At 41.4% G+C, this 12,957-nt stretch overlaps 1 protein-coding gene across 5 annotated transcripts in view; it reads left to right on the forward strand.

The window, feature by feature from the left end:
• The window catches only part of Mrtfb (myocardin related transcription factor B), a 174,173-nt gene that overhangs the window by 128,551 nt on the left and 32,665 nt on the right, over nucleotides 1-12,957 (forward strand). For all 5 annotated transcript variants that reach the window (XM_031363061.1, XM_031363075.1, XM_031363068.1 and 2 more), the window contains 3 exons: nucleotides 5,182-5,257; nucleotides 7,860-8,021; nucleotides 9,368-9,546. In XM_031363061.1, coding sequence (XP_031218921.1) covers nucleotides 5,182-5,257; nucleotides 7,860-8,021; nucleotides 9,368-9,546 — 417 coding nt within the window. The remainder of the gene's footprint in view (nucleotides 1-5,181; nucleotides 5,258-7,859; nucleotides 8,022-9,367; nucleotides 9,547-12,957) is intronic.

Genomic DNA, 12,957 nt, shown 5'->3' on the forward strand with positions numbered 1-12,957 from the left:
AGACAGCTATATCAGGCTCCTTTCAGCAAGCATTTCTTAGCATCCACAAGCAAATCAGTCTCTGGATGGCCTTTCCTTCAGTCTCTGCTCTACACTTTATCTCCATATTTGCTCCCATGAGTATTTTGTTCCCCTTTCTAAGAAGGACCGAAGCACCCAAACCTTGGTCTTCAATCTTCCTGAGCTGCATGTAGTCTGTGAATTGTACCTTGGGTATTCTGAGATTTTGGGCTAATATCCACTTATCAGTGTGTGCATACCATGTGTGTTCTTTTGTGATTGGGTTACCTCACTCAGGATGATATTTTCTAGGTCCATCCATTTGCCTAAGAATTTCATGAAGTCATTGTTTTTAATAGCTGAGTAGTACTCCATTTTGTAAATGTACCACATTTTCTGTATCCATTCCTCTGTGTTCTTTCTAGCTTCTGGCTATTATAAATAAGGCTGCTATGAACATAGTGGAACATATGCCCTTATTATATGTTGGAGCATCTTCTGGGTATATGCCCAGGAGTGGTATTGCTGGGTGATCAGGTAGTACTATGTCCAGTTTTCTGAGGAACCACCAAACTGATTTCCAGAGTGGTTGTACCAGCTTGCAATCCCACCAGCAATGAAAGATGTTCCTCTTTCTCTACATCCTCACCGGCATCTGCTGTCACCTGAGTTTTTGATCTGAGCCATTGTGACTGGTGTAAGGTAGAATCTCAGGGTTGTTTTGATTTGCATTTCTCTGATGACTAAGCATGTTGAACATTTCTTTAGGTGCTTCTCAGACATTCTATATTCCTCGGTTGAGAATTCTTTGTTTAGCTCTGTACCCCATTTTTTGATAGAGTTATTTGATTCTCTGGAGTCTTACTTCTTGAGTTCTTTGTATATATTGGGTATTAGCCCTCTATTGGATGTAGGGTTGGTAAAGATCTTTTCCCAATCTGTTGGTTGTCATTTTGTCCTATTGACAGTGTCCTTTGCCTTGCAGAAGCTTTGCAATTTTATGAGGTTCCATTTGTCAATTCTTGATCTCAGAGCATAAGCCATTGGTTTTCTGTTCAGGAAATTTTCCCCTGTGCCCATGTGTTTGAGGATCTTCCCCACTTTCTTTTCTGTTAGTTTCACTGTATCTGGTTTTATGTGGAGGTTCTTGATCCACTTAGACTTGAGTTTTGTGCAAGGAGATAAGAATGGATCGATTTGCATTCTTCTACATGCTGACTGCCACTTGAACTAGCACCATTTGTTGAAAATGCTGTCTTTTTTTCCACTGGATGGTTTTAGCTCCTTTGTCAAAGATCAAGTGGCCATAGGTGTGTGGGTTCATCTCTGCATCTTCAATTCTATTCCATTGATCTACCTGCCTGTCTCTGTACCAATACCATGCAGTTTTTATCACTATTGCTCTGTAGTACAGCTTGAGGTCAGGGATGCTGATTTCCCCCAGAAGTCTTTATTGTTGGGAATAGTTTTTGCTATCCTGGGTTTTTTATTATTCCAAATGAATTTGAGAATTGCTCTTTCTAACTCTATGAAGAATTGAGTTGGAATTTTGATGGGGATTGCATTGAATCTGGAGATTGCTGTCAGTAAGATGGCCATTTTTACTATATTAATCCTGCCAATCCATGAGCATAGGAGATCTTTCCATCTTCTGAGGTCTTCTTCAATTTCTTTCTTTAGAGACTTGAAGTTCTTATCATACAGATCTTTCACTTGCTTTGTTAGAGTCACACCAAGGTATTTTATATTTTATTTATGACTATCGTGAAAGGTGTCATTTCCCTAATTTCTTTCTCAGCCTGTTTATCCTTTGAGTATATGAAGGCTACTGATTTGTTTGAGTTAATTTTTATATCCAGCCACTTTGCTGAAGTTGTTTATCCTATTTAAGAGTTCTTTGGTAGAATTTTTGGCGTCACTTAAGTATACTATAATACCATCTGCAAATATTGATGTTTTGACTTCTTCCTTTCCAATTTGTATCCCTTTGACCTCTTTTTGTTGTCTAATTGCTCAATCTATAGCTAAGGTTTATTTATATATTTATATTTTTTATATTTTCTATTATATTTATCACTTTTATATATTATATATTTATATAGCTAAGGGTTTATCTATCTTGTTGATTTTCTCAAAGAACCAGCTCCTGGTTTTGTTGATTCTTTGTATAGTTCTTTTTCTTCCTACATGGTTGATTTCAGCCCTGAGTTGGAATATTTCCTGCCATCTACTCCTCTTGTGTGTATTTGCTTTTTTTCTTCTAGAGCTTTTATGTGTGCTGTCAAGCTGCTAGAGTATGCTCTCTCCAGTTTCTTTTTAGAGGCACTTAGAGCTATGAGTTTTCCTCTTAGCAGTGCTTTCATTGTGTCCCATAAGTTTTGGTATATTGTGCCTTCATTTTCATTAAATTCTAAAAAGTCTCTAATTCCTTTCTTTATTTCTTCCTTGACTAAGTTTTCATTGAGTAGAACATTGTTCAGCTTCATGTGTATGTGGGCTTTCTGTTGTTTTTGTTGTTATTGAAGACCAGCCGTAGTCCTTGGTGATCTGATAGGATACATGGAATCCCATTTCAGTCTTCTTGTATCTGTTGAGGCCTGTTTTGTGACTGATTATATGGTCAGTTTTGGAGAAGGTACCATGAAGTGCTGAGAAGAAGGTATATTCTTTTGTTTTAGGATCAGATGTTCTATAAATATCTGTTAAATCCATTTAGTTCATAACTTCTGTTAGTTTTACTGTGTTTCTGTTTAGTTTCTGTTTCCATGGTCTGTCCATTGGTGAGAGTGGTGTGTTGAAGTCTCCCACTATTATTATGTGAGATGCAATGTGTGCTTCGAGCTTTAGTAGAGTTTCTTTTATGAATGTGAGTGCCCTTGCATTTGGAGCATAGGTGTTCAGAATTGAGAGTTCTTCTTGGTAGTTTTTTTCCTTTGATGAGTATGAAGTGTCCTTCCTTATCTTTTTTGATATCTTCTAGTTAAAAGTCAATTTTATTCGATATTACAATGGCTACTCCAACTTGTTTCTTGGGACCATTTGCTTGGAAAATTTTTTTCCAGCCTTTTACTCTGAGGTAGTGTCTGTCTTTGTCACTGAGGTACATTTCCTGTATGTAGCAAAATGCTGGATCCTGTTTATGTATCCAGTCTGCTAGTCTATGTCTTTTTATTGGAGAATTGAGTCCATTAAGAGATATTAAGAGATATTAAGGAAAAGTGATTGTTACTTCCTGTTATTTTTGTTGGTAGAGGTGGAATTATGTTTGTGTGGCTATCTTCTTTTGGGTTTGTTAAAAGATTACTTTCTTGCTTTTTCTAGGGTGTAGTTTCCCTTCTTGTGTTGGAGTTTTCCATCTATTATCCTTCATAGGGCTGGATTTGTGGAATGATATTGTGTAAATTTGGTTTTGTCATGGAATACCTTGGTTTCTCCATCTATGGTAATTTAGAGTTTTGCTAGGTATAGTAGCCTGGGCTGGCATTTGTGTTCTTGTAGGGTCTGTATGACATCTGCCCAAAATCTTCTGGCTTTTATAGTCTCTGGAGAGAAGTCTGGTGTAATTCTGATAGGCCTGCCTTTATATGTTACCTGACCTGCTTCTCTTACTGCTTTTAATATTCTTTCTTTGTGCATTTGGTGTTTTGATTATTATGTGACAGGAGGAATTTCTTTTCAGTCTATTTGGAGTTTTGTAGGCTTCTTGTATGTTCATGGGCATTTTCTTCTTTAGGTTAGGGAAGTTTTCTTCTATAATTTTGTTGAAGATATTGACTGGCCCTTTAAGTTGGGAATCTTCACTCTTCAATACCTATTATCCTTAGGTTTGGTCTTCTCATTGTGCCCTGGATTTCCTGGATTTTTTTGGGTTAGGAGCTTTTTACATTTTGCGTTTTCTTTGACTGTTGCATCAATGTTTTCTATGGTATCTTCTGTACATGAGATTCTTCCTTCTATCTCTTGTATTCTGTTGATGATGCTTGCATCTATGACTCCTGATCTTTCCTTTTCTAACTCCAAGGTTGTCTCCTTTTCTGATTTCTTTATTGTTTCTATTTCTATTTTTAGATCCTGGATGATCTTGTTCAATTCCTTCACCTGTTTGGTTGTGGTTTCCTGTAATTCTTTTGTGTTTTCCTCTTTAAGGGCTTCAAGCTGTTTACCTGTGTTCTTCTGTATTTTTTTTAAGGGAGTTATTTATTTCCTTCTTAAAGTCCTCTATCGTTAACATGAGATGTGAATTTAAATCAGAGTCTTGCTTTTCTGGTGTGATGGTGTGTCCAGGACTTGCTATGGTGGGAGAACTGGGTTCTGATGATGTCAAGTAAGCTTGGTTTCTGTTGCTTATGTTCTTATGCTTGCCTCCTGCCATCTGGTTATCTCTAGTGCTACCTGCCCTTGCTGTCTCTTGACTGGAGCCTGTCCCTCCTGTGATCCTGGTTGTATCAGAATTCCTCAGATTCTAGCTGTCTCTGTGATCCTGTAATTCTGGGATCCTATGATCCTGAGATCCTGGGTATGTCAGAGCTCCTCCTGGGTATCAAGCTGCCTCTGAGATCCTGAAATCCTGGTGTGACCAAGCTCCTGAGATCCTGTGATCCTATGATCCTGGGCGTGTTAGAATTCGTGGGAGTTGAACTTCCTCTGGGTATTGTGGGACTGGGTGCAGAACTAGTGCCTAAGGTTTGCACTGGGCACCTGCTCAGACTGGAAGGAACCCATGCCACTGGCCAGGCAGAGCTTCCTGCGTCCCTTGATCTCGCTGGTCCCAGTTACTCCTGGTGTTGGGTTAGATGTTGTGGCCTCCTCACCTATAGTCCTGAGCGTGTTAGAGAGCCTGGGAGTCTACCTTCTTCTGGATGTTGTAAGACTAGGTACAGAGCTAGCACCCCATATCTGCTCAGGGCAGTGGCTCAGAAGGGATTAAATCTTATGTTTATTTAAAGTTTATCTTAAAATTTTGAGAGCTTAACTCTTAAACTCTATAAATTATTTCCTGTGTACTAATATACTTCAAACCTCTGGATGATTTTGGAAGACTATACTGTACACTATGAGCTAGATGAAAGTTCTCAGTACTAATTTCTGGTCATTCTGTCAAAGATACAACAGGGTATATAATTTGTTTTTGAAGAAAATCTAAAACTACAATGAATTGTGAACAATACTTTTCTTTTTAAGACTGAAAACTTTCTGAAGCACAAGATCCGGAGCCGCCCAGACCGGTCTGAGCTGGTCAGGATGCATATTTTAGAAGGTAAGGGGTTGTGTTTGCTGAAGAAAAGTGAGGTACCCACTATTTTCTTTATTCCCATTTTAATAACGTTTTACTCCACAGGCTGGCATCCTCAAATTGGATAGCACCAAGAGACTCAAAACTGAATCTCTGTGTAGGATACCTGGGAAGTCACTTGATAAACCAGTGCTTCTGCCAGCTGCCTCTGAAGTCCACCTGTACTGTCCTTAGGACATTAAGACTTGTCTTCTCTACTTAGCTCATTGATACCTAGCAAAAGTGGTGTCCATTACAAGTTGCTATTCCTCTTAAATACAACAGTCGTTGTGATGTGACTGTCTCTGATACCTCTGGGTGATCTAGTCTTAGCCCCTGGAGGCAAGACAACTCATTCCATTCCTGCAGAATCCGTGGCTGACATGGCTGTTCTTCTCTCTGAGTCAGCCATCTTGATAGCCAGCTTCTGTCACAGATTTCCAGCCAGCCTTCTACTTATCCTGTCATCTCTTATCATTCTGCTTTTGTAACTAACTTACTAAACAAAAGTTAAAAAAAAAAAGCTTGATCCTTGGACAAGTGTCATATATTTTAGGCTTTAAAAAGAATCTGGAAACCTCTCAGATATTTACAGACAGTTATGAGGTGGAAAGAGTCTATCTATTCTCTCTGGGCCTAGTAACATTAGTCAAATGATCTTCACATGCAGGATGGTAGCTCAGACACAGGCAAACATGGAGTTCTTCAAGAGCAATCGGTAGCCATTTGAGAACTGTTCATCTACTAGCTAGATGCTAGGAAACAGTGGCCCAATAATGAGCAAGGCAAAGCTGCCTGCTTTCCTGTATCATGAGCAGAGACAGACAGGGAACAAACAAGTAGTTATGACTGAGAAAGACATAGGCTGATAACAGCATTAGAATATGCTCTAAAGGAGTACTAAATATTGTACTGGCCTCCACAAGCCTAAAGAGTGTGTGCTCCTATATGTCCTTCTTGGTCCTGAGCAGGAGGTGGTATATGTATGCCTTTCTCCACTTTGGTTTGCATTCTCAGAAGTCCTCTGAACTGAAAACTTATCAGAGCAGTGTTAGTGAAGAACACTGTAGCTGTCAGGGATCAGTGACCTCAACAAGCCCTCTAGTAACACAGCAAAGAACAACAAGGTGCGTGTGTATGTGTGTGTGTGTGTGTGTGTGTATGTGTGTGTGTGTGTGTGTGTGTGTGTGTACAATGCTGTCTATAGGGTCAGAAGGTAAAGATGTCATTAATAGAATTAAATTAAAAATACATCTACTCAATATTCTTGTTTATGAAAATAAAAGAAAGGCTCAGAAGCTGGAGAGGTGGCCCAGCAATTAAAAGCACATTGTACTTCTCTTACAGAGGACACTGTACAGTTGCAATACTGTGGTCAAACAGCTGACAACTTCCTATAACTCCCGCTCCTGGGGATCCACTGCCCAATTCTAGCCTACTTGGATACTAGGCACTCACATGGGCCACATATACACATGCAGGCAAACACTCATACACCTATTTTTTTTATTATGAGTATATATTGAAACATGCATTCTTGAGTTGAGACCTGAAGAATGAAAAAGAATGTTATCATTGTTAACTTTTGAATTACCTTAAAACCATAGCCATATTTTGACATTAACCTAATTTGATTGAATTGGGCAGGCTAGAGTCTAAATTATTTTCTGAAGTTCAACAGCAAAAATTGAGCCTGGGCCTTGTGAACCTGCTGGACTCTGCTTCCTACTATGGAAGGTTTTCCTTGCTGCTTTCACTTAGACGGCGTGAAAGTGAGAAAGGAGACAAACAGAAGACTCTCCTACTGTGGGCTTCACAAAAGCATTGAAAACATCAACATGATTGGCTGATCCTGCCCCCAGTATATAATGTTCCTATACAGTTCTGTGTGCTCCACCTCATAGGAGCTCAGAATCAACTCAGAATTCAGAGTGTTAGTTCCCCACTTACTTTTAAAATGGCATAAACATAGCTCAAGACAATGGGAGATATGTTAGTGAATTACCACAAGCTCCAGAACTGACAGGATGAAGCAGAGGAGGTGGGAGAGCAACAGTGGCTTCGTGTCTGTTGTAGCATCTCCATCATTTTAAGTATATGAGATAACAGCTCTATGCACTGTAATCTCTGTGTACAATGAGGTTTTTGGTCCAAAATAAGCTCAAATTTTTAAGTATGATAACTAACCCTAAGATACACACAGATATAAATCATAGCTCTTCCCACTAAAGATATATACTTCTATCCTAAGATCTCATGCCTCCTCCCTTTCTAGGAACTGCCTTTCTAGTGAAGCCAATTGAGAACCAAACACTTTTAGAGCTCTGAGCCACATTGACCTTCCTGCAGTGTCTCCCTGATAACTAATAAGTGTTTTAACAAACCTGACCTCCTACTGTAGGCACATGATGGCAGTTCCCATTGCAGCTTCAGTTCATGGTGACAACCTTGGAGCTTCTGTGTCCCATGGACAGGTTAGCCAGCCCACTCTGAGATGCCTCTTCTACTGAGCACTCTGAGCCGTCATTCTCAGTTCAGTTACTTGGCCTGTTAGGCACCACAGTTAAAGCTGTGCTTTCTCTTCCAGAAACATTTGCAGAGCCATCTCTTCAGGCCACACAGATGAAACTGAAGAGAGCTCGGTTGGCAGATGACCTGAACGAGAAGATTGCTCAAAGGCCTGGTCCCATGGAGCTGGTGGAGAAGAACATCCTTCCTGTGGATTCGAGTGTCAAGGAAGCGATTATAGGCAAGAGTACCAGCTTCAGTCTTCTGGGAGAAAGGAAAGGCAGGAGATTCACATAAAACAGATCTGATTAAGATGCTAACATCAATCAAGGATGTTGTTTTCTGAGTTAGCCAGAAGCTGATGGTCATTTAGTGGTTCTTGTTGTGATTCTTTGTTATAGATTAGGAAATGGCCTCTGCTGCAGTTAGTACGGCCTCCCATTTTATGTCAGAGGAACATCTCATGCCATTATCACATTTCTAAGGTAAATTACTGTATTGTACTGTTTCGTTTTTAATCTTTCAGATTGGCAGACTTCATTATGTCTATTAGAAAGATAATTAGCTTCAGAAGCAAGGAGAGTGCTCCGTGGTTTCAGTGTACTCTTGAAGGGAAGTGGCATCTGTCTCACCCGCTCTTAACATTTGGCTGCTGCTGCTCATCTGGTTCTGGGTACTTGAACTAGGCCTGTGCATATGCAGTACTCTCTAGCACCAGGCTCGCCCTTGTCACCATTGCAGTTGTAGCAGGAAAAATGAACAGTGGGACCTCAGCAGGTTTTTAGTTTTTATACTGAGAAACTACTTAGTATGGCTCTTGTACTCCTGAGGACTTCCAACTAAGATGGTGTGCGTTTAAACAGTAGGCAGTTTAAAATCACAAAATTCTAAAACAGTCAATTCTGATCCCAAACATCTGGGAAGAGAGCCACCAGCAGTGAGCTGTGAGTGTGAGTGTGAGTGTGAGGTGTGCTGTTCTTTGAAATGGAAACTGATTTGCAGAGGCCCCGTAACATGCCCACTTTCTCCTCTGCTTCCTGCATTTGGGTTCCAGGTCAGGGTTTAAAAAATAAAGTCTGTGCATCTATTAAATATTACTCTGTTGAGAGGAGGTTCTTCTCTTTCCATATTTTCCCTGCTGCTTATATTTTGAAAAGGAGGCTGTGTGCTCTTCATCCTGGATCACCCCCCACACACACACACACTGTGATATTCCCCAGTATCATCAAGAACCCTCCCCTTCAGTCGGAGCTAGAGTACTGCTAGTGCTCTAGCCTCTTGGCTAGCATGTACAGTGCCCTGGGCCCATCCCCAATACCACACAGAACAAAACCAACAACAAAGCACTCTAGTCTCCTCCTCTTCCTTCAGCAGGTAGCTGGATCCAAAGGTTTGATCTGACTGGAAGAACATCAAACCCCAAAGAGTACATGACAGCAGTGTGACTCCTATTGGGAAGAGCCTCCATTTCTATAGCAGTGTGGCTCCTCCTGGGAGAGCCCAGCTCTAAACCACCTCCTTAAAGCCCTCCCTTGTTGGTCAGCCTCAGGGTTACAGAGCCCCTGAGTTCTGTGGTTCTCTCTGCAGGCGTGGTGAAGGAGGACTATCCTCACACTCATGGCGAGTTCTCATTTGATGAAGATAGCAGTGATGCTTTGTCTCCAGACCAGCCAGCAAGCCAGGAGTCTCAGGGCTCAGCTGCATCCCCCAGTGAGCCGAAAGTCAGTGCCTCACCACCTCCTGTGACTGCAAGCACTCCAGCCCAGGTATGACCTTCCTAACATTCTTACAGACTATGTTAAGACAATATTTTCACTAGGGAAAAAAAATACGGAAGTACTGACACTTCCTACCTATGAGCCAAACACTAAAACTTCACATCTGGTTCTCTTTTAATCATTCTGATATACTCACACATTATTCTAATCTTCTCTTAGTTAGGCTCTTAGTGGTATGAAGAGACACCACGATTGCAGCAACTCTTATAAAGGAAAACATTTAATTGGGGCTGGCTGACAGTTTTAGATGTTTAGTCCATTGTCATCAAGGCAGGAAGCATGGTGGCATCCAGGCACGAATGGCACTGGAAGAGGAGCTGAGAGTTCTATATCTTGATTTGCAGGCAGCAGGAAAAGAATGCTATACTTACCATGGTTGGAGCACCTAAGACCTCAGAGCCCACTCCCAGTGACACACCTGCTCCAACAAGGCCACACTTCCTAATAGTGCCACTCCCTAGTACCCAAGCATTCAAATCTAACAGCCTAGAGGGGCCATTTTTATTCAAACCACCACATCTTCTTAGAACATTGACAAATATAATAATGTAACTAACCTGTTTTCTATCATCTGAACCATTTTTAAGGAGTCAGATATATTCTCACAGTCATGAACAGATCTCCATGGCCTCTTCACCTAACAACACTGAAGTTCCATAGCCTTTGACACCTCCTCCACTCTCCCTCCAGCTGCCAGGACCCTGTCCTACTGCCTGTCTCTGAGTCTGACTCTTTAGGTATCTCTTAAAATGGGATCAGACAATATGTGTCTTTTTGTGACTGGTTTATTTCATTTGGTATAATATCCATAGCCCCAGCCATGTTGTGGCTGGGCCATGCAGAGAAACCATGTCTTGAAAATAAAGACTAGTTGTAGTAGAGTTGAACTGCTCCATTGTCCAGTTAAGCAGTCCATGTGGTCAGGCACTGCGGCCAGCTCCGGGTCTTCACCATGTTTATGGTAAGATGCCATTGTCTTTACTCCTGCTTGCTGATTATATTTTTTGGCACTTAACCTGATTATTTCTTTGGCTAAATTGCCAGATAATGAAGTGGGCCTCAGTGTAAGGGACAGCCTGAGTGGACAGGATGTGAATACCTCAGAGACTGAAAATGCATTTTCCTCTGTCTTTGTCTTGTGAATGTATTCTTGTTAGGAAGTTGTCTTGAAGCATTATTTCTTCATTATTCATCATTGTAGTACAAAATATATATTCTGCTTGTGTGTTGTCTTCGGTGAGAATAAAGAACTCTTGACTATAAAGGTAGGCCACATAGAGTTGGGGGCTGGCAGCTTTGTAGGGTAGTAGACAATTTAGTGTCTCTATGGAGGGCAGACAGTTGAGTGCGTGTATATGTGGAGGGACTTGGTCTACGTGTTATATGCATGTTTGCACCCAAAGGTTTTCAATAAGGGCTGGCTTAACTAAGCTCTCTAAATGACTGACTGGAAAATCTATAGATGTTGTATTCTTATATTTAAAAGTGGTCCCGTCAGAGATGTATGGGTGATGACCGCCCAGATCTTCTGTATGGGCTCACAGACAGCAGTGCCTGTGGCCCACAGTATGTCTGGAATATGGCCTGAGATAAAACTGAGGGCTAAGGAGCAGCATGCACTGAGGTCTGAGCACATGGAGAAGGGAGGCCCGCCCTACTGTGCTTTCATGTACTTGCTTCACTCTGGCTGAAGCTTTAAAAATAGACCTAAAAAGAATGTCAAGAATGTAAGTAAATAAACTTTAGAAAAGCATTTTACTTAGTCATTTGGGTTACTTCTTTGCTTCTGTCTGAGTAGGTCGAGTTGGTGAGACGGCTGTCCACATGTTAGTAACAGAGCCATCACTTCAGGTCTGGTAGGTGGAGTTGGTGAGATGGCTGTCCACATGGCTGTCACTTTAGTAGCAGAGCATCAGTCCAGCTCTCTGAAGTTGTTTCTTGAGGCTGTGGTAGTTGATCCCTATTACCAGCTTGATGAGATTTGGAGTCAGGTAGGAGATATAAGCAAGAGTGTGTCTGCCGAGGGCGTTTCTCAGAGAGACTTGACTGAGGAGCAGGCACCCAGGGTGGTCCTGCTCCATGGGAAGGATCCCACTGAATAAATCAGGAGAGAGAGCAGGAAGCCAGGCAAGCTCAGCCTTTGTCTCTTCTGCTAACAGATGTGTGCATGTAGCTTCCCGCTGCCATGCCTTCTCCATCCATGATGGACTGACTGTAGTCAAAACTGGTGAGCCACAATAACCTCCCTTGGAATTCTAGGTAGGTGTTTGGTCACAGCAACAAGAAATGTATGTGCCACAGAAGCTCTGCAGGCAAGAGAGATTCTGTCCTGTCACTGACCCTGACAGCCAAGCTACCTGATACCTGAGAACAAGAAACCTTAAGTAGGGCTGTAAGTAACACTGTCAGGGTTTTGCTCTGTTTTCATTTTTTAAATTTAAGTTCAGAGGCAAGCCTTGTATCAGTCAAGTCAAGGGTTTTTATATCACCTAGAATTGATAGCATTTATTTTGACAATTTTTTTAACTTTATTGTATTTGTTCAGGTTTCTTAATTTCTTTTATTAGGTCTGTTTCTCATGGCTGTGAGCAAGTACCTGGCAAGAAGCAACTTAAAGTCCTTGTTTTGCCTTGTAGCTTGTGAGGATAAGGTCTGTCGTGGCAGGACAGGCATGGCAGCAGGAAATATGGCTCTTCAATTGCATCTGCAGTCTAGAGAACAGTAACTAGGAAGTGAGCCATGCTAGAAAACCTCAGTGCCCATCCCAGCGACCTAAACCACCACCCAAAGCATTGGGACTAAGCCTGTGGAGGGCTCCCACACTTAGATGATAGTGCTCGGTTCATGTATAAAATCTACTAAGGTTAATCTACTATGGTTTAATTATTCCTACATTTCCCTCAAGAGAAAGGGTCGTAACATATTACTCCTCATCAGATAGAGTTCTGAGACAATGCAATAGTCACTCATTTTATCATAGAACCACAGAATATACAAGCCAAACACACAGCACACTGATTTAAGGAATGAAGCACCTTGGGAGATGGCTGTGGTCCCCCACCGACTGCCAGCTGATAGACTTGAGAGATGAGTGATCCCGAAGCACTGAGTGCATAACTCATTCAGAAGCTCATAACCTAATGGGCTATGAAGAGGACGCAGAGTGTGGCTCCTCCCAGCCTCTCTTCTTTTTTCACCACTGTACCTCTGCCTTATCATCAGCCTAAGGCAGCATAGTCATTGAAACCACAGATTAGCACAGAGTACAAATTAACACAAACTAACTAGGTATTTCAGCTTTAGGACTCACTTTATACCCAAAGATCACATATTTAAATGGAGCACAACTTGTTTTATGCTTAGGCAACTTATGAATTTTGAGAAACTGTAGAAATTCAT

The sequence above is a fragment of the Mastomys coucha genome, unplaced genomic scaffold (assembly GCF_008632895.1).
Source record: "Mastomys coucha isolate ucsf_1 unplaced genomic scaffold, UCSF_Mcou_1 pScaffold12, whole genome shotgun sequence".
Classification (NCBI taxonomy): domain Eukaryota; kingdom Metazoa; phylum Chordata; class Mammalia; order Rodentia; family Muridae; genus Mastomys; species Mastomys coucha.